Source organism: Lithobates pipiens, unplaced genomic scaffold (genome assembly GCF_037356315.1).
Source record: "Lithobates pipiens isolate NorthernLeopardFrog02 unplaced genomic scaffold, aLitPip1_a1.2 Scaffold_16, whole genome shotgun sequence".
Lineage (NCBI taxonomy): Eukaryota > Metazoa > Chordata > Amphibia > Anura > Ranidae > Lithobates > Lithobates pipiens.
In genome coordinates, this window is record NW_027507748.1 from 355,444,439 (window position 1) to 355,467,257 (window position 22,819).

The 22,819-nt window shown below is 38.9% G+C and overlaps 1 protein-coding gene across 3 annotated transcripts in view; it reads left to right on the forward strand.

Annotated features, from left to right (window-relative positions):
• The window catches only part of CSMD2 (CUB and Sushi multiple domains 2), a 1,348,498-nt gene that overhangs the window by 1,306,826 nt on the left and 18,853 nt on the right, over positions 1-22,819 (forward strand). For all 3 annotated transcript variants that reach the window (XM_077481921.1, XM_077481922.1, XM_077481923.1), the window contains 10 exons: positions 1,007-1,183; positions 1,344-1,523; positions 2,624-2,797; positions 2,897-3,070; positions 4,310-4,383; positions 9,922-10,033; positions 16,614-16,793; positions 18,736-18,801; positions 22,082-22,243; positions 22,430-22,542. In XM_077481921.1, the coding sequence (XP_077338047.1) occupies positions 1,007-1,183; positions 1,344-1,523; positions 2,624-2,797; positions 2,897-3,070; positions 4,310-4,383; positions 9,922-10,033; positions 16,614-16,793; positions 18,736-18,801; positions 22,082-22,243; positions 22,430-22,542 (1,412 nt within the window). The remainder of the gene's footprint in view (positions 1-1,006; positions 1,184-1,343; positions 1,524-2,623; positions 2,798-2,896; positions 3,071-4,309; positions 4,384-9,921; positions 10,034-16,613; positions 16,794-18,735; positions 18,802-22,081; positions 22,244-22,429; positions 22,543-22,819) is intronic.

Genomic DNA, 22,819 nt, shown 5'->3' on the forward strand with positions numbered 1-22,819 from the left:
AATCCCATAGTTCATAGTCTATAGTCCCTAGTCCATCTAGGGATCAAGCAAGAGAGGATGTCTATGTTCCTATATACAATGGGAACATGGAAAATGAACGTAGCCACTCTCTAACCGGAAGTCAGATCACAGCAGCAAAATAAAAAGAGATTTGGAAGAAACAGATAGCAATATAAGGTACTTTTTTGAGTTAAAAATACATATAGCACTTGTTGTTATTTTAAGGTTTTAAAGAAGTATGTCTTGCACATCAGGTAACTTCCTTGTCATATTCCTCTAGGGGAAGATTTTATAGGTTTACATCATCAATCAAGGAACTTGATGGTGTCTACCTTATCCAATGTGCATATATTAGCAGATGGTAAAAATAATAGCTTTAAGCAGCTCATACAAATTGCAATCACTAAGAATAGCTTAGCATGTAATAAAAAGTATCCTCCTCTTGATTAAGTTTTCTCTAAGAAGTCAGTAAATTAGGATATTGGGGGGGGTGTCAATACAGCTCGTGCTTATCACTGCATCATGAATGGGATAGTCTCTTTGCTTTTTTCTCCGTCAATGTCACTTTGCAGCAATGGGAGTGGCTTCCACACCCCACTTGCTTTAGTTCTGTGCCTGCGGGTGCTTTATAATTAAAAACAAAACTGTTCTCTTCTTTGACATTCCCTCCCTCCTCAGTTTCCAATCATTTTCATCATTGGTGCATTAGAGCTGTTATAGCTTTGCATTCTTACATTAGAAAAGCAATATTTTAATCCAACAGGAAAGCAAAATGTCTTTTGTTTCCAGAAAAAAAAACCCTGTAGATTATTGTCCAATTAGTCTTCCAGAAAAGAAAAGGAGTATTTTGAGCAGCTAGGGGAAAAGGGCAATTCATGTAAAAGTTTGCACATTTGTTTCTTGATTCGTAAGTATTCATTTGAAATTACTGTTCTAAGTGCTGTAAACTAAAATTGGTGTTAATAAAAATTATGAATTGGAAAAAAATTTGCAATTATTTTGGCAGTGATCTCTTGTGGAAATCCAGGCACCCCTAGCAATTCGCGAGTGATCTTCAATGACGGCCTGGTATTTTCCAGTTCTATAGTTTACGAATGCCGTGAAGGCTACTACTTCAGTGGACCCCTGCGTCGGGACTGTACTGTCAATGGTACATGGTCTGGAAGCCCTCCAGAGTGTGCAGGTAAATAAGGAATTGCTGATTTGATATGGGTAATCTTTTCTGGATAAAGATAATGTGTTCTCATTTATCTTTTAATTGAAATGACAGAATTTACCATAATCTTGTGTTTAACAGATCTTCAAATTTAGTGTGTTTTTTTTTTTTATTCTGTTTTACACAGTAATCAACTGTGGAGATCCTGGCACTCCAGCAAATGGTATACGATTGGACAATGATTTCCTGTACAATCGGACAGTGTCCTTCCAGTGTTTGCCGGGATTCATGATGGAGTCAGATCGAGCACCAACTCTGTACTGTACAAAAGACCGCACCTGGAATGGCACAAAACCTCTCTGCAAAGGTAAGGGAAAAGCCATTGCATCATGTTTGGGCAATGGTTTACTCATAATAGGTTTACATGGAAGTTCGGATGCTTAGAGACACCAGAGTATCATTGTTAAATGCCTGCAATTTTAACAGAATCAGAAGATAATTGTGCTACGTATGAGGTAATCAAACTTTTTGAAAACTTCTCTCAATGTTGCTTTATTAGAAGAAAACTCAGGCTCACAATTTTGCTTTACAACCTGTTATCCCCTTAAAGGGAAAATATGTGTATTTTATGTTATTATTGGGGTTTAGTGACATTAACAATATCCTTAATCTCCAAAAACAACTCATACATATCCACAACTTAAAGAACAATTCCAGGTTTATTTTGACTTTAAACAGTTAATTTGAGTCAAGCTGGGCAAACAAATTATTTTCATTACTAACTGATGTTGCTGCTGGGTGCACGGTAATATGCTATCATAGCTGTGTGTTCAGCAACAGCACGGACAACTTCCTGTTTGCTGCTGAAACTAAATAGATTTGGCTTGAATGCTTCCCTGCCATTCAGGAGAGGCCTTAAATTTTATCATTAAATGCAACACTTCCTTTGATTAGGTGAGGTGGAAATCGTGACTTTATCCAGCTCCCTCTCTGCCTTCACAAATCAGAGGAAGCCTTGTTTTCATTGATGAAAAATACAAATTTTCACTTGAAAGGTGAAAAAACAATCTGGCCAATTCTATTTAGTTTTAACAGCAGAAGGGAATTGATATGAATTTTAATTTAAATCAAACTGAACTCTTTTACGTGTAGATAAAAAAATATATATCAGCCTTTTGCCTCCCATGAAACTTGTGGGCAACAGCAAAGAAGATGGGTTAAACACCGACACACCATACATAAGCATTCATGGCTCACTGTATAGTGATCAAGATGTCCGAGACCGCTCTTGGTCTCCTGTTATGATTGGAATTTGAATCTCTAGGCTCCCGATCATGTGACTACTGTGACAGCCAATGTAAATTACAAAATAAAGTGTGCATGGGTATTTTGACAGCCCAGTCCTTGGGATAAAGGATATTGACCTTCACCACTAAGATGTAAATATATTTGTTTTCCTCTTGACAGCTATCACCTGCCCCTCTCCTCCCTCAATTCCTAATGGAAAGGCTGTGGGATCAGACTTTTTATGGGGATCCAGCCTATCATACGCCTGCTTAGAAGGTTACCAGCTTTCTTTACCAGCTGTCCTTACCTGTGAGAGTAACAGGACATGGGTAGGAGAGGTTCCACAATGCTTCCGTAAGTGTGCAACTTTGATGTTTAATGGCTTACCTATATGGTACATTGTAGAAAGTAAGCAACTGTTACCTTATTATGGTCCTTATTTCTGTTATGTAGCTGTGTTCTGTGGTGATCCTGGAATTCCTCCTCATGCACGAAGGGTTGATAGAGGATTCAGCTATCGTTCTTCCATATCTTTCTCCTGTCCTGCTCCTTTGGTCTTGGTGGGGTCATCACAAAGGTTTTGCCAGTCAGATGGATCTTGGAGTGGAACACAACCCAGTTGCATTGGTGAGCTGCTGGGCATCATGTTATATACTGAATTGGATAAAAGAGAACCAGTCACAACTGGATTTATGCAAGATTCTGATAATTATATCTAATTAAGCCTGATACTTCAAGTACAGCTGCCCTGTCCACTGTCATACCTAACATAATTTCTCAAAGCACCTGAGTGTACATAACAATGTGAAATACAGACGTCACACAGTTAAGTATATACATATACAGGGAACTATGTGTGGGAGGTGACAAAACAGCATGTGTTGGCGTTTAAATTGCCTCTGATTCCTGATTCCCAAGCTGAAAAATAAAATGCAAACAAAGTAACTAAAGCTAAAAAAGAAGGGCAAAACATACATCTTTCATTAATGAACTTGCACAAATGTAATAATGTAAACCTGTTAAATGCAAGTTTTTGTAACTGTGGTTGAATAAACACATAGCCAACAAATTCTGACTGGGTCTTAGGAGTAGAAGGTACCATAAATTAAATAGGAAGAAATGTTTTGAAATGTTTAAACTTCTACTCTCAATTACTTCAATCCTAGATCTAACCTACAGTATTTAGCCATTACAGAAAAGTCTTGCCAGGTGTTGGTCTTTGTGCTAGGCTCTCGGACCACATGTTGTCCTATTTCCCTTTCCTTTCACTGTAGCCCTCTTTGATTTTTATTGCAGTTAAACCTGTATGGTGATTTTTTTCCATCTTATGCACAAATCTCATAGTAGTCACTACTGTTATTCCTCATGAAAGCCTAACTGAACCTTTAGTTTAGATTAGCTAAAGCTCTCCAATCAGTTAGAGCTCAATCAGTTAGAGCTCTTCAATCAGCAGGGAATATGGGCTTCAATCATTAGGTATGACTCAGTAGGGTGCATGTCAGACTTCAGCAGGGAGACCACTGCTTCTACACAGAAAACAATGGTACTTTTCTGAAATGCACTGGCAGGATTTTCTACTCAGACTGTGGCTGCTTTCTACAAAAAAATGAACGGCAAGTCTTTAATCACTTTTTTATGAACCTGGAATGCATTTAGCTGTAAATGAAAAGCCTCAAAGAGATATGCATTACATTAATAAACAAAAAAAAATAAAAAAATTTTTTTTGCCATGGATAACAATGTGATAACAATGTGTCTAGCATGTGGGATATGTCTTTCCATTGTATCCAGTTTTCCAATTAAAATTTGTGTGTCCCTATTAGGATAGGGTATTTCACCAAAGTAACATGTTTATTCATTTTGCAGATCCTTCACACACAACTTGTTCTGACCCAGGAATCCCAACATTTGGAATGCAGAACAGCTCCCTGGGTTTTCAGGTAGAATACAATAATTTCAGTTATTAAAGTTTCTGTCATTTCAAAAGAGCTTGCCAATACAATTGTTCTGGAAATGTTTAAAACATAAAACACAATAACATAAAGATATGTTAAAACAAAACAAATTAAATGATTTATCTTCACATCGCTACAAATATTGTTTTCAATTAACACAGTTAATTTTGCAACCAGTTTACTGATGGATTTACAGAAGATTTGCTCAGTACTCCTTATGAAGGATTAACGGGATATTTAACATTTCTTTCCCGTCCATAGAGGGTCACAAGAATTCAAACATAGTTGAGTTAAATTATTGCATACATGAGGGGGGAATACTGGCAGACAGAACAATTGTAAGCTAAAACCTAGTAAAATTCCACCTCTACCTAGCATGCCTCACTTGTTTGCTAGTATCTGGTGGTTACTTTCTCCATCCTGGTTTTTAGAGCATCAGGTTGTGTTGGCAGATTCCCCTATTTAGTAGGGGGTCCACCCTCAAATTTAGACATGGGTCCTTCAGGCAGCACTTGGGCTGCTGTGGTTTCCAGTCCTTTTATTGAGGACCATTAGCAGTTGTTGCATTGTTGCCCACCTCTCATTTTGACTGCTGTTATACATCCTGACTGTACCTGAATTCCTGTGCCCCTCAATGGATGGGAAAGAAAATTGGATTTTTGTTCTTGCTGTAATATCCATATTTCTTGTAGTGCATTGAGGACACAAGGCCTGTCCCTCTATGTTTTTCATTGGGGCTGGATTTCAGTTTATCTGTATGCCAGTCCTCCAGTCCAATCGTCCTGTAGGTGGCAGTAACCTGATTTAATCTAAATTCATGTACTTAGCTACCTTCAAGAAATGGATTTTACGTAAGTACAAAAATCCCACTGTTCCATATTTGAGTTTTAATATTTATTATACTGTTTAATAATAAATGAAGGATAAAGGAACTGGTATTTCTATTTTCAAGATGACAAGAGGTTGAATTTAAGTATTCACAATATTAAAAAGCAGAAGTAGGAAGACCCTGTGGCAGGAAAGAGGGTAGAGAATGTCACTGTGGAGATTTTACTGTTGTCCTGAATAGAAATAAGTAGCCTCTGTGTGATTTAGCTGCCCAGTATCCAAAGTGAAATGTTAGTTGTTGAGTGGACTAAAAACTTAAAGTGGAATTAAACAGACTTCTTTTTTCCCTCTCGGCAGTGCCGCCACCTTTACCTGGTCTTTTTCTGGGTTTGTGATCCTCTGCCATCTTGATTGGCTGATTGGCTAAATTGGAATGAAGTAACTCCTGTGTGCTTGCCCAGGAGCTCATTCATTATGACACCAAAGTATATGAGAATATAAGAGAATGTACACTGAGCTGCGCATGCAGCTTTAACATTTAATTTTTAAACTGCATAGAGCATGTCAGCTGGCCAAAGTTCTGTGTAATTGTATTTATTTCTTTACATTAAGGGACACAGGCTTTCACCTTTGGTATATACTCCCACCTACTAGAGGATTAGACAATGACAAAAAAAAAAAAACAGTTGGCCAGCCCAAAACAACCCTTTCTACTACCAGTATGCCAAAATATTTTACCCTATCTTGACTGTGACCCTGCTTTGCCAAACTGTAGCAAACTGTCAAAGTCCCTTAAAAAGAGACTGTCAATGCTGCAGTTGATCCTTTTGTCATAGAAGGTTTTAAGTAAATGGTTGTAAGTTACAGTTATGACGGACTCTTAAGGGTTTCCCATCTAATTTGCCACATGGGTCTCTTGTCTGTACACATGTGGAGAACAATTTGATTGAATGCTGGCCTGCCAAATCCCCAACCAAGAAGTGTGTCATCATTATGACTTTCGATTGACCATGAGCGCCATTTACAAAGTGGTATCTTACCTCATCCGAGTTAGCATTCAGATACTGCACAGCGTTTTTACATTTTTTTAAGAATTTACTAAAAAACGCTACTAAAATATTGCATGCACTATTTTATGAAGTCATGCCCTAATTTAGTAGTGAAAGCCTGTGGTAATTTACATAGTTGTTAAGGAGCGGACACCCGCGTTTCCTTAATAACTGATGAGTCATTAGCTGTCAACAGGAATCCCCGCTGTCAGCAGGGATTGCCTTCAAATTTGCCATTTTTTTCTTAATTTTCATTGCTGCCAAATCTTTTTTTTTACAATCAGCTGTCAACGAGGAACCCCGCTGACAGCTGATGACTCATGTACTTGCAAAGGGGGATGGGGGAGTGTCTTTAATGAGGATTCTGTACTTGAAGAGGGGATGGGGGTGTCATTAATGAAGATTCTGTACTTGGGAAGAGGAGGTATGGGGGGTGTCTTTAATGAGGGTTCTGTATTATAGATACTTGTACTAAGGGTTCTGCATCTGGGGGAAGAGGGTATGGAGGATGTCTGTACTAAGGGTTCTGTACTTGAGAGAGCGGGGGGAGGGGCTGGGGTGAGGGATTTAGAAATGTTAGGGGGGTCAATCTGTACTGAGGTGTCTGTGATGGGGAGGGGTCGCTACTGTGGGGGTTTTGGAGTCTGAATAAGGAGTCTGTACCTGGGAAAGGGGAATGAGAGTGTCTTAAATTGGGGTTCTGTGCTTGGGAAGGGGGGGGGGGGGGTGTGGGGTGTCTTTAATGATGATTCTGTACTTGGGAAGGAGGTGGAATGGGGTTGTCTTTAATGAAGATTTAATACTTGGGAAGGGGGGGATGGGAGTGTTTTGAATGAGGATACTGTACCAGGAGGGTGTCTGTATTGAAGGTTCTGCTCCTGGGGGAAATTGATATGGGGGGTGTCTGTACTAAGGGATCTGTTTGGAGAGTGGGACAAAAGGCTGGGGGAGGGATTTAGGAATGGTAGGGGGGTCAATCTATGCTGAGGGGTCTGTGCTGGGGGGTGTGTACTGAGCAGGGGTTTTCTTGGTGGGGAAGGGGGCATCTGTATTGTGGGGTCTGGGCTGGGGGGCTCAGTCTGTGTGGGGAGGGGTAGTTGGTCAGTACTTAGGAGTCTGTGCTGGTGGGGGTCTGTCTTTGTTATGGGGGTCCACCTGTACTGGTCTTTGTTGGGGGGCTGTTCTGAGGGGATTGTGTTGGGGAACCTATTCTGGGTAAGCTGAAAGGGGAATTTAGGAATGTTAAAGGAGATTTGTACTGTGGGGGATATGGACTTGGGGGGGAGGGTGGCTTGTACTGAGAATGGGGGGTAATTTTGGTTGTACTCTGTAAAGTAGCCTTCACTATAGACAATTTACAGTATCCGGACTGGAACAACCAGCATCTGGAACAGCTGTGTATGGCAACCAATCAGCTTCTATCTTTCATTTTCAAAGCATAACTGTACAAGTTGAAGATAGCAACTGATTGGTTGCCATGCACATCTGCTTCAGATGCTATCTGCTCCAGCTTTGATTAATTACTCTCAATAATTTAAGTTGTCCATACACAGTACAATCTGATTGTACAATCTCTGTATAATCTCCTGTGGATTTACTAAAACTATGTAACATAAGGACGAATGTAAACAGTGCATTCAATTTATACTACATAAGGTAGGCCCTTTTACTAAATAATTCATGACAGATCTAAAGGAGATCGTACAATCAGGTTGCATAGAATATAGTTGGCTTTACATATCATACTTCTGAATACTGCACTCTAAGTGTATTACTCCTGAAGTTCTTTCACAGAAGAAACAGATTTTTCCATGAGAAACTTAGATTCTCTAATCACAGAATCAATGTCTTGAGTCCATGAATTGTTCAACTCTCCACTTTTACATGAGAATCTTGTGTTAGTCCTGTTTGCCAAGTCCTCTGCATTGCAACATTTTCCTATTGTGGGACAAGTCCTGAATTCAGGAATCCAGCTGTGGAGTTGTAGAAGTCCTTTGTTTCTGTCTTTTGGAAGACTCTCATGACAGATGCCAGCTTCTCTGGCTTTGGAGAAGTGCTGCACACCATGGGGGGTGCAGGGGTACTTGGGAGAGTCTCTTTTCCCCATCAACATCCTGGAGCTGTATGAATAATTTGGCTAACTCTGCAGCATTAGACCATCCTGCTGGAGGGTCATCCAATGCGGCTTCAGTCTGACAATACCATGGTGGTGGTGTACACCAACCTTCAAGCCTTCAAGAGGAACCAGAAGTCTCCCTGCTGCAAGAGCCTTGTCTCCAGTGTATGACCGAGACATAGTAATTGGCAGGCAGACTTCCTGAGCCTTACCAGAGGAGTGGTCTGTACACCCAGAGGTGTTTCAGTAGATGTGTCAAAGGTGGGGGGTGATGGATGATGAGGTTCTCAAGGTTTAACGTACTGGAAAGGATTGTCTCCATATACAGGCATACTCTAGCAGAAGCAATGGATGCTCTAGTGATTCTGTGGGGCCAGTACACCTTGATCTATGCCTTTCCTCCCCAGAAATCTATTTCTTGTCTGCTTTACAGTATGAACCTCATTGCTATGCACTTGTGATGTGGTAACCCAAACCAGGTAAGGCTTGTGGTGGGTGCTCCATGGGCTCTACCAGGTAGTCTGGATCAGTTTACTCACTGGCTTTAATGCCATGGCTGTTGAAGCCCAGATTCTGAGAGACAGGGGCATATCTGAAATTATGATTCCATCAATGTTCAAAGCTAGAAGGTCTACTTCCTGCAAGATCTATCATCAGAAATAAAAATGCATACTTTGCTTAGAGTGAATATGAGGGCTTTCATCTTAGGATATTCTCCATGGAGCAAATGCTCTAATTTCTACAGCTGTATCTGCACCAGTGGTTGGCTCTCACCACTATTAAAGGTCAGCTTTCTGCCCTTTCTATATTGTTTGGGAGAGCATTGGCCTCTCACTTATTAAATGTATTGTATCCATCATATAGCATGTTTTAAAACATTAAAATGGTTGTAAACCCACATAAAAAAAGACCTGCAAGACAAAGGTATAATGAGCTAGAATGCATAGCACCAACCCCCCCCCCATTTCTTTATCCATCCTGCATAATAGTATACACCTCGAACTTGTACAAGAGTGTCCAGAGACCTTCTATATGTGCATTGGGGATAAAAAGCGATTATTCTTGACATGTTTCATGGGCTATGCAAGACACTTTCTCGGAAGATTAACATGGTAAGCATCTATGAGCAAATAAATAGAATTACAATTGTATACAATACATTAAGTTCATCAACGTTACAGATAAATGTGTATTACTTAAAGTTTACATCATAACACAATATGGCTTTTCTTTAATGTTATACTGTAAACTGCAAGTGAGACACATTTATTTGTAACAAAAACTTACTGTGTTGTTTATCATTGTAATTTTTTTGCTCATAGATGCACATAAGTAACATTCGTTATGATGACACTAACCAGTTAGAATTTTTTTACCGAACTGAGTAGCTTCTGTGCTTTAGTGCACATTACTACAAGTTGGACCATGAGTTGGAATGTGCATGTATAAGCTCTGTGTATATATTGTATGTTCTATGTCAAATAAAATCTAAACTATAGCGTGTAAACCTTTCTCTTATCTTGAAAACAGGTTGGAAGCACTGTACTCTTCAAATGTCAGAAGGGCTACCTGTTGCAGGGTTCTACCACACGGACTTGCTTACCAAACTTGACTTGGAGTGGTGTACAACCAGAGTGCATACGTAAGTACACCTTGTACACAATGTAAAATTCACTCCTAAATTTTATTTAAGTAATTTTGCTTTGAATATAGTTTTTCTTTGTCATTTATTGAGAGGACACAACAGATCTTGGGGTGTGACTACAGGAGGTTGAGCACGAACGTTCCCCCTACATTCGTTCTTACATTGGTTCTTACTGTTTGCAGGAGGGGAACACCAAAGACCTAATCAAGTTTACTCATAGTTAGCCAAATAACACTATTTTTCATTTAATATTCAGGAGCACTGAATTATTTTAAACCTTTGGGTCCATATGTTAGGATTTCATATATGTACAAAACTTGTGACACAACAAAATCCATTTACACTAATATGTTTGGTGTTGATATCACAACACAAACGCGAGCCAAAGGTGGAACCCTTAAGTCCACAATAAAATAATGTGGCGCTACAACCTTTTAAACTTGCAAAGCATATCAAAGAGCTACACGTGTGCACGAACTGCAGCCGCTAAAAACTGTCAGAAAGGCAGCCAAACAAAACAGTCTGTGACACAGTGTTCCATTCGCTCAAAATCTGCTTATCTGCTTTATTAAAGATCCAACAGCAGTTACAAAATCCTTTACAAAGGTGTAAACCTGCCTTTATAGCAAGTGAAGATAATATTAGTTTGCACCTATGCTACATTATGATTTCAATTTATATGCAGTTTATGTATTATTTTCATCTTATATACTGATAATTATGTTCAGTCTGAACCTCTATTGAGCTTGATAAGTTTACAATGAATGAAAAATTGATATTAGTGAAGGATAATCATATTCAAGTGAGCTGTAGTGGTATACTTATTTCTAATGTGAAAAAAATGATTCATGTCCTTGAGAATAGAACTAGATGGGTCATTTAAGTGCCTAAAGTACAGCTCAAAAACAAGCAGAGCAGTGCTTCCTTCTTTTTCCTGGCATGTTTGAGCTCTGCAGCATTAAACTAGCATTGGTACAAAAAAGAATACTGTATCTCAGCAAACAAGTGGCATACTATTACTGGTTAACTATAGTCTTTTAGGTCAAATTTACACATGTGTTTTGTTATGGACTATGGTGCTTTGGGGTACATATTAAATTACACCCTCAATGCATGTGCATGTCAGCTCATCACAACAACAAAAAAATGTGCAGCAACAAGTGTGAATGCGGCCCCCAATGCTGATCAACAGAATAAGCAAATTATGTCTAAAGAAGCATTTGTATTCTTAACTAAATCTTGGTGTGTTTTGTGTATTTCTTCCAAATCTATGAAGTAATCGAGTGTAAAATGTTGCCTCTCTGTAGGGGCTTTCTCTAAAAAAGACCAGTCACTGTTCCTCTGTCACTTTGTGCAGGGTGACTGGTCTTGTCTCCACCCCCTCCTGTAGTTTTCTGCAGGTGACCTGTAGTAGGTGGATCTTCTGGGCTTCTCCCTCAACAGCCTCTTCATTTACCCCCATAGGGACAGTCCACTATATCAACTACCAGTACCATATTACAATTACTTCTGCAATCTCACTGTAGAAGTTTTCCTTTTCTTTTCATACTGAAACTTTTTTTTTATTTATTTTTTTACATACTGGCAATGATCACATGAATACATACCTACAGTCGCCTGTCTATAGGCATGTATAAGAAAAGAATATGAAGCCATGTTCTTTTTTCCTCTGAGGAGGTATATTCACTATAGGCCATTTGGTCATTTAAACTAGGTGCTGGTCTTGCCATTAAGGCTGCATTAAAAGTATTTCCTTTAATTGTTATTAAACCCACAACAGTAAAGTCAGTCTGTATATGCAATAAAGAATGTTTGTTATACTCACAGTGGAACCTGAGGGGTTAACCCTCTGCATTGTGTAAAAAGGCTGTTTGATCCTTCTTCTTCTCTGATCCGCCCCCCCCCCCTTCTTCCACTGTCCCCAAGCCAACTCTCGATAAGACAGAGCTTTTGAAGTCACTCTGCACATGCTCTGGTTGATGTTGATTACTAGAGAGGTTTTTTTTTTTTTCTTGGGTGGGTGTATGTAATCTGGACAGGGTCAATCAGCACTGTCTAGACAGAGAGTCAAGGATCCTGCAGCCTCATAGGAAAGTCAGAGTAGAATGAAAACTCCTCCTACAAGCTTTAACCAGACACTGATAGAAGTCACAAGATTTCTATTTACTGGTGATGAGAAAAGGTATTTAGCAGTTTATATTTACAAAAATAATTGCATTTCTATGTTCTGTGTACTGTTGGAGACCAGATATAGTGAATACAGGGTCCTGGATTTAGTAACACTTTAAGGTTTTATCTAATGTTAGAAGGTGCCAGTGTTTCTGTAATAAGACTTTTATTTTCCCAATGCACTCAAAATTAGTCACTAATTTAATATAGTTTTTGTTGTTCCTTCTTTTTTGCTGATCCTAGTAACTCTTCATTTTATGGGCCCTATTAAATTCAGCTTCGATCATCTTTTGACCATGCCCCCTCTCTTTAAAACCTTTCCTTAAGGTCTTATGCTTTCTTTTTAAAAACAGGGGTGAACGGTGGCGCTAGATATGGTAATAACATAAAATTATATAGCAACTGGAATATAGGTATTCATAAAATGTGTGTGAATAAGCACACATAATATTAAAACATTTGCTTAAAACATAATGTCCATAAATGATCCGAGATCTTGTATGATTAGCACCTGGAGGCACCTCCCTTAGAGTGAAGCGATGGGCTCTGTGTAAAAATGGGAACAGAGGTGCGCCAGACTGAGTGCAATATAAATCATATTTTTAATAAAAAACAAGTAGTAACTCGCAGGTTAAATTAGATGAATTCAGTATGTGGTGAAAATCACCAGTCCTGGAGTCTCATAAATGTCTTCCCTTTCCAGCCTGGGGCACTGGTGTGATCTTACAGGGTTCCCAGCATTCCCTGGATCCCTGTAAGATCACACCAGTGCCCTAGGCTGCAAAGGGAAGACATTTATGAGACTCCAGGACTGATGATTTTCACCACATACTGAACTCATCTAATTTAACCTGTGAGTTACTACTTGTTTTTATTAAATATATGATTTCAGTCTGGTTCCGCTTTTTTTTTTTAAAGTCTGTAAAAGTATTTTCTATGTATTCACAGAATCTACTCAATAGGAATTCCTTGTATATTGGCTGGTAGATGAATGGTGGTTTCAAGGACAGGCATGCTAACCACTGCTGGTTTGCAGAATGTTGAGGTTGAAATTACTTTTTTTTTTCCAGTAAAATAAAATCCAAAAATTCTATCTCTTCCAATCATAAGTTGTATGTCAAAAATATATTATAGGAATTTTAATTTAAGTTTTCAAATCTCTGAAACACCGATTAATTTCTGCTCCACACAACCAGCACATCATCAATGTACCTTTGTGATATAGCCATACGTGCCCCAAACTTAACCTCCCTGGCAGTATTCCCGAGTCTGGCTCAGGGTGAGGTTTCAGCACCAAAAGCGGTGACCCTGAGCCAGACTCAGGATCGCATCACAGGATCCATGTAGAGGTTACTTACCTTGTCCCCTGGATCCTGCAATGTCTCCCCGCTGTGATCTGCGAGCTGCCATGTCTCGCTCGGTCTGTCACAGTGCCGGGCTCCATTCCCTGCGAGCGCTGCGACGCATGGGGACTGAGTTCAGCGCCAAATTCAAAAAGTCAAAAACACAGTATAGATACAGTATACTGTAATCTTACAGATTACATTACTTTATCAAATAATTAAATATCCCCTTTGTCCCTAGTGATTTGTCCAATGTCCTGCATGCAGTTTTATATTATAAATACTGTTCTTTCTGCCAGGAAACTTGAGATTGTGCATAGCAACCAAAAAATGTCCATTTACGTCAAAAGTGCTTTTAGACCAGCTAGAAAACAGCGATAATGAATTAGAATCACTTTTAGAATTGAGCGATAGTGATTTGTGGGGAAATTCATCATCAAACACTAAAAGTAATGACAGCTACAAAACTGCAACTGAGCACATTTCAGTGTTTTTGATATGATTACATTATTGAATTTTTTTTTATTATATTATTATTTGTTATAATTATTTATTGTAATTTATTATATTATAATTTATGATTTTGTGTTTCAAACTTTATCATACCCGGGATGTCTACTAGACTCTGGTTTGGACAGATTTAAGTGAGTTATTTCTAAGAATTACAGGCCTACAATTTAAAACGCCAAATTTCCATGCAAAATAATGGTACCGCTTTCAGCACCTAAAATCTGAAATAATCATACCGCCAGGGTGGTTAAGTATAGCCTCCACTATATAGCTCCCAAAGGGTAAAGTGGAGGCATGCATAGCATAGCCTTTAGAATTGTCTATAAGGTTGAAAAAAGTTATCCTGCAAAACAAATTTAAGCAAATGCCATCTTCCTCAGCATGTAGAAGGGATTGGGCAACTTTACCAACATCCATATCACTTCTTCTACATAGCCGGTAACCAAGAGTAAAAAGGCAAAGAAACTCCATTTACATGTTGACCATACAGGAAAAGGGTTATAGCCCATTTCCTGCTCAAAATCTTTTTTATATTGTATGCCATCCTTCCTCATTGTCAGTAGATAGAAGAGAGACGTTCAAACCCCATGCCACAATTTATTTAAAAAATACATAAAATGCATCACTTTTCCTAAAATATCAATATTATAACATAAATTGTATTTATATAAAAATATAGGAAAAGGACTCTTTGCTTCGTACATCAAATAGCCCAGCATACATTGCATATTTGTTAAAATAGCCTTAGATAAAGAACTTTATCTCTATTTACATGGACACATCTGTTTTGCATTATATTTGGTCTATGCCTTTAGATGCTTGGTCTATATGATAAATGGTTAATTGCTTGTTTTTTTTTTTAATAGGCATACTAATGCTTAGTACACAGGATCAGAAAATCGGACAAAAAATACCTCTTTCAAATCGATCATATGATAATCTGATCATTAGTACACAGCTTTCAAGAGAGAATGCGAAATTATCCAAAAGGACAAACACAAAACATTTTCATACGATACCAGAATATACGATATTCGTTTAATCAGTACAATATTCATCTGAAAAAAATTAAAAGACCAAGACCACACATGCTCAGAAACAACAGAATACATTAAAATACAATAAAATACATGACATCACTTCCAAAGTTGTATTCTGTCATATGAGAATGTTTGTAACTTAAGTAACCTCTTCATTTTCCATATGAGACTAGCGTGCAAAAAAACGATGATCATTCGTTCGATAGTCTCATCATGTGTATGAGGTTTAAGAGTCATCTTTGTGTTTTAGTTGCTTTTGTTTCACTTAGGTGTTTAAGGCTTTGGCTCTTGTCATGAACATAGAGAAAATAAATAGAACATAAACATACATAGAAATACATTTTAGTACCTTACTGTATTTATGAAGATTTAAAATATTGATTTTCTTTTATAAAAGGTATATCAGAAAACAGTAGTGTATGTGTAGTTCATTTTTTTTTTCTTTTATTGGAAATCCAGACATGCCCTATCGTTTCATGGAGAGAGTGGATTTTATGAATTTGTCTATTTTGAAGCTGAACTCCAGGCAATTATTACAAAAACACTAAAGAATGCCGTTTTGGGTTCATGATAAAAAAAATCAATAAATGTATTTTACAAACAGCTAGAACGGATATCTGAATTTAATTTGATGTTAGCCTTTTGTACTTCAATATGCAGCAACACTCAGACTGGGAGATAAAAGAGTGTCCTATAGGGGCCAACAAGTGTTCTAGATTCAATTCACATATGCTGACAGGAGGAGAAGGCATTGAGTTGACATCATCAGTCGGTCACTTCTCCTTTCTTGTTTAGAGTAAATTTATGTCACCAGGCTGGATGTGCTAAGTGGTAGAAGAAGAAGATAAGAAGAAGAGAAGAAGAAGAAGAAGAGAAGAAGAGAAGAGAAGGTGGCGGCTGTGACAGAAGATCGGGCCAACGCTAGTAAAAGAGCTGGAAGAAGAAGAGCTCGTCCCCACCCCCTTTCCTGACCAGCCGGCTGCATGCTTGGATAAGGGTCTGATATGGACTTTGGGGGGACCCCCATGCCATTTTTTCAGGGTAGGGCTTCCCCTTTAAGTCCATACCAGGTGACGGGGCCAGCGAGGTGTCAATCTCGCCGATGGAGGTAGCAACATTGACTTCCTGCGCTTGTCCCAGCTACCTGGAGCCACGTTCAAAATGAACGGACTCCGTGTGTGGGCAAGTCCGTTAATTTCAAAAGTCCGGCGGACTAGCATACAGACGGCCAGATTGTCTGCCAGACTGCCGAGTCCGGCAGACAATTTTGAGTCAAAACTTCTTTCTAAGTCCGCCGGATCCGATAGTCCGATCGTGTGTACGGGGCATCAGACAGCTTCCATATGTGAATTTAGTAAGCTGTTTTCCTGGAGTTCAGATTCAACAAGTATATGTATGCCTAAGCAAGTTATTACAGCGATAACGTATTATCAACAAGAATGTGAATTTTAGTGGTTATTTTGTAGTTGTTATTTTGTCGTTTTTAACAAAAAACATATTTCCCTCTTTGTACAGCTCATAACTGCCGGCAGCCTGAAACTCCCCCTCATGCTAATGTTGGAGCACTAGACCTGCCATCTTTAGGTTATACATTGATCTATACCTGCCAGTCTGGGTATTACCTGACTGGAGGCTCTGAACATAGAACCTGTAGAGTGGATGGAAGTTGGACTGGGAAATCACCAGTATGCTCAGGTATCGGATACAAGTGCTTTATTATGCTAACAAACCTTGGCCAGGCAAATACTACCATGCTGAAAATTTTAATTGAACAATGATGTCTGCTTTTTCTGAACATATGATTTAAGTATACAACCCAAAAAAAAAAAATGTGTTTTTACCATATCATTATCTGATGGTGATAAAAAAAAAGATAAGCTTTCCCATCTGGATCATTAAAATGCAAACGATCTTTGTTTTGGTAGCTGTTTAATTTGTAAACAAACTCATGAAACTACAATGGAACATTTATGGCCACAATTGCAAGATGAGATGAATTTTTAAAAGATTTCTAAAAAACAATTATATTACATGACTGTGTTCTTTATATTGCCAAGGATTTATCACAAAGGAAACACATATGCATCCTGAAATGTAAACATAATTTAAAGTAAATATGAAAGGCAAAAAATCTTTTTTTTTTCATTTTTGGTTATAGTAAGGGAAGGATATAACCCTGTAATTTTTTTTTTTGTTTGTATTGTTTTTTTGCTATTTGCGTCCTATTAAAGATTTTCATTCACTTCCTGTCCCATAGCCAAAACAGGAAGTGAAAGGATATCCCTCCAAAGTACGTGTCTCCAGGGTGACCAAAACTTTGGAAGATCTCCCTTATATTACTGTTTTGTTGTCAATACAAAATTTGGGGTTTTTTTTTACTTTCACTTTCAATGATATTTAAAGCGGATTTCCAGCCTGGGGGGAAAAAAAGTCAGCAGCTACAAATAATGTAGCTGCTGACTTTTAATATGAGCACACTTAGCTGTGCAGGAAGCCCACAATGTCTGCACCCCAAGACAATCTGTCCATCGGCTTCTGGTGCATGCGCTAACATTGCAAGTAAGAGAAATCAGCAGTGAAACCTTCAAGCTTCATAACTAGTTTCCTGCTGCGCATGCGGGAGTCGCACTGTGCTTTCTGAATGGTCCTATTGTCTTCTAGGACTCTAGGACACAGACAGGTCCCAGAAGGCAATGGAGGAAGGAGGAGGGCCAGAAAAATAAAGGGGGAGTCAAGTTTTAAGGCCGAGTTCTCTTTTTACCTGAAACTCCGCTTTAAACAGGACCAATAGAGAAGGTGAATCTAAGGCTATGGAAGGAAGGTTGACCAAACTTCAAGAAAAATGAGCTTCCAGTTTTTTGTGTGCAATATGTGTGTACCTACATGGATATTTTTAGTATGATTGCCCACTTCTCAATATGCCTTCACCTATGCATTGTATTAGGATATATACACATTGATATATCAGGGTTATATATTTTTATCTCCTGTTTGTTGCATTTATGTCAGGCTAAATTTTAGATTTTTTATATATATATATATATATATATATATATATATATATATATATATATATATATATATATATATATATATATATATATATATATATATATATATATATATATATATATATATATATAAAGTTTTTTGGGGGGGAAATGTGTTAACTATGTTGCTGTGTTTTTGTATTGTGGGTCTGTGATGTCCTTTTCTGTGGATTTTACACAATATAGCAATTTTTTTCTGAAGTTTGGAGTGCGGTCAACCTTCCTTCCATAACCTCTGCTAGGCAACGAACAAGGACTGGACACAGCATCCTGTGATTCAGAAAGGGGATCTATATGTTTCACCTGGAGCAGTGTTTGCTCTATGATTATGAGCAAAGAGGGGGACTCTCCATAATGGGGGCACAAACAGCAATAAAATCTGATAGGTGTTCCAAAACCTCTTCACTCTATGCAAAACTAAAAAATACAATGTTTTGCCCTTAGTTACAGTTTAAGGTCATAATGATAAAGGTAAAATGTCTGATTGCAAAATGGTATTATTTGAAAGTATGGACACAGTATTTTCTCTAATGTAACTAGGCATTTAAAAGGCATCCTTCTTTATCTTTATGTTTTTTTTTTAATAGCTGATGTTAGGCCTAGTGGAAGACCCATTTCCCCAGCTAAAGAGCCACCCATCCAAAAAATATCGGGTAAGAATGTTGTTATGCTTTTGGATACAAAATATTATATAAATGCACCAAAATGGACCAGAAAGTAGATGTAATTTTTAGAAACGCAGCACACCTCAATGCATAGTAGTGCATTCCCTTAGTGCATCAGGGTGTCTTGAAAATAAATGGCACCACAATGCACTGACCTGTGAACTTATATATTTATTACTATATATTACTATTACTAATGTTTTATTATGGCCTTATTATGACTAAGACTGTATTTACTGGTAAACAGGAATGAGCATTGTGATTTCAGTGCAATTGATTTTGCTGTAAAATTACGGATTTGACCAACGTAGAAAATCACTGAGCTGTGAAGATGTAAAATTTGCTTGGGCAAAAATATTACTATATCAGATTTTTTTTATTTTGAGGGTGTAGGTGTGTTTGGAGAAATATGTAAAGTGCAGCAGTTTCATTTACTTCATTTATTGTTTTTTGTATTTGTGTTTTAATTTCCATGTTTTGTATGTCTGAATGTGAAAGGGGTTGTAAAGGTTCGTTGTTGTTGTTTTTTAAATAACAAACATTGTGTACTTACCACCTCTGTGCAAGGATTTTGGCCAAGGATTGTGGCCCCGATCCTCCTCTTCTGGGGGCCCCCAGCGGCACTCCTCCCCAAATTGAGTGCCTCCTCGGAGACCCACTTTTCAAGGGGGCACTCTTGCAGACGTGCTCCCGTGGCCTGTGGCTGCGTTCATTGACACAGACTGTAGGGCTCCGGCCCGCCCCCCTGCTCCTGTGTCACTGGATTTGATTGGCAGGAGTGGGAGCCAATGGCTCCTGCTGCTGTCAATCTGTCCATTGAGGACCCGAGACAGTGGCTGGGGCTGCTGGGCTCATTCTCGTCACTGGAAAGATCAGGGTCAGGTAAGTAAACGGGGGCTCTGGGGGGCTGCTGCCCTACAGAAGGTTTTCCCCTTGAATACATTAACAATAAAGCTTAAGCCTCATATAGACTATAAATATATAAGGGTAAAAAGGCACCATCATCCAAAATTGATTGAAGAGATTGGGACAAGGAAAACCTGTCTCCAACAGGTCACCGGGGGGGGGGGGGGGGGGGGGGGAGATGCACTAGTGTGGCACCAACTTGAACAGCGTACACAAATGTCATACATATATATGTTTTATTAATACAATTTAAATTTAGAATAGGTATCCCAAAGTAATGTAGAAAGGTTATACAAATACACATTCTAATGCCATTTGGAAATATATCCCAACATTACATGTGTGTCACTAATACTGAATGTGCTCCATAGAGGAGAACAGAGGTATAGTGGAACCTCACAAATCATGCATTAATCTATCTCAACATGTTTTGTGGAGCGTTGCCACTTCAACAGGAGAGTATAATCAGTGGACCCGCATCAAAACAACACCCAAGGTTCCCCTACAGCGGATATGGGGGACACATTAGGTATGGATGGGAAAATAGAACTGGAATGGCTGATATTAATCTTATGCATCCAGGGTGAATGAAACAAATACAGAGGGCAGGGTAAAAAGTTTGTGTGTAAATCCCTGTAAATTTTTACACACAATCTGCACAGTTGTGGACTTTAGGTAGGAGCCACACTCCAATCCACACAGTCTGGCTCTCCTATAGATAAGATACATTCCCACCTGGTGCAGGCATCCAATGGAAGTTGGTACCGCTATAGTCCACCCCCCCCCCTCTTTGTGACCCGTTGAGGACATGTTTTCCTTGTCCCAATCTCTTCATAGAATGCATTAAGGTGAAAAACCATGAGGGTTTACCACCCCTTTAATTTTATTTTTTTAATTTACCTTCTCATTGTTTTTTTCTTTCTAAATAAGGTTTATAGGGGGTAGTTTCTTTGGTACAAAAGCAGATTAAGGATACAATAGTTGACAGGAGCTTCCACAACCCTTGGCAGCAGTGTAAAGTCCAACCTGCCAAAACACCTTAATTTTGCCTCCCTTACTGACTCCAATTGTGGGCATGTGAAAACAAAATTTGTCTGATCCCTATTGGTAAAATAAACACCAAGTTCCCTAAGCACTAGGAGCTGTCAGTCATATATATGGGTGTAGATGCCCGGGAAAATGCGGAATGGACTAAAACCCAGTGCAACTGCCAACCACTGGAAAATGGATAATACAAAACAGAAGAGAACAGAGCAGCTCTCTATGGGTAAAAGTCATAAATACTTGTAAACAGTTGGCTAAGTAAAACGTTATTTTATTGCACTTGAGAAAGGTGAACAACAACTGCAAAATATAGTAACTTGCGGAGGTTGGAGAAATCAGTCATAGAAGCATGTAGCCAGTCTAGAAACTAGTATTAAAATATTAAAATAAACAATACCACAATGACATCCGGGTAGAGAAGGGTTAACATCATCCAGTCAGCTTGCTGGTTAAGCAGGGAAAAGATATGTAATGAATCATGTGAGGTAACGATGGACACCTGGTAGAAGGGGGTATGTGACAGCCCCCTGCCTCAAGCTGGTGGTCAAGCCCTGTTGGTTTCCAGGATGGAGACTGCAATGGTGAAGGACACTTTGCCCCAAACTGCGAGATGCTGAAGCTGGTCATGGGAGTAAATCACACTAAGCCGCAGGCAGTGTGGTGTGACATCCGCTGCTGGGAGATGGAGCTGAGCAAACACACTGGAGCAGGGGAAACAGGAAGCCCCTCTGTAGTGGTAAACTGCAAGCTCTGGGTTGCCATGGCTTATATATTTTGCACGCATGTGCTTTCCAAAGTCCTTTGGACTACGGCTTAGTGTGATTTACTCTTGTGACCATCTTTATCATCTCGCAGTTTCCAGCAAAGTGTCCTTTGCCATTGCGGTCTCCATCCTGGAAACCAACGGAGCTTGACCACCAGCTTGAGGCAGAGGGCTGTCACATACCCCTCTTCCACTGGGCTTCCATTGTTACCTCACATGGTCCATTGCATCTCTTTTCTATGCCTAGCCAGCAAGCCAACTGGATGATATTAACCCTTCCCTACCCAGATATCATTGTGTTACAGTTTAGTTAAATATTTTAAAACTAGTATCTATACTGGCTATATGCTTCTATGACTGATTTCTGCAACCTCCGCAAGTTTCTATATTTTGCAGAATAAAACTAACTTTTTACTTAGCCAATGGTCTACAAATATTTACAGTATCACTTTTACCCAAAGAGCGCTGCTCTGCTGTCTTCTGATCACTATAAGATATGTAAACAGGATATTATGACTTTTCTAATACTAAGTATAATAAGTATTACTTTTGCAGTTCCGGCAGATGTCTTTGCTAAAGACTCTCTATGGAAAGGATCTTATGAATACCAAGGAAGAAAACAACCTGCAATGCTCACTGTCACCAGTTTTGATGCTGTGAGCAGTAAAGTCAATGCCACTATGATTGATCACAGTGGGGTGGAGCTACAAGTGTCAGGTGAGTCTATAATTATTATATTTGTGTTACAGCTGAATAGTTTCTTCTGCCATAAAAAGTAAAACAGAGTAGTCACTGACTGATTCTGTAAGTATGCTTGGAAACTAGATATACCAGCTTTTGCATGTGCAAAGGATATATGTCTAAGAATGGCTTTTTTCATAATTGTATAAATGTTAATCACAGGTATTTTCAAAAAGGAAGATTTCCACCTGCTTCTCCAAGCGTACCAGGTCCGAGGGCCCAAAGAAATCGTCATGGAAAAGTTTAAGATGGACAGCTGGGCTTTGGATGGCCATGTAAGTCACTTGCTTATGCTGAGCTTAGACATTGGTAGTGTAGGTGAGTCAGTATTCCAGCCATGTGCATCAATGCTTTATTATACATTAATCGCCCATCCTATCAATACAGGATACTGAAAGACTAAGTGGCAACTTGTAGGCAGGTTGACAACATCTGTGCTTGTGTGCAGTCATTATGCAACTGTTTAAACTGTATGTTGCATGATCCTGAAATAGGCTACGGATAAAGATCCTTTGCATAATATGGCATACACAAGGAAATTATATGTAATAT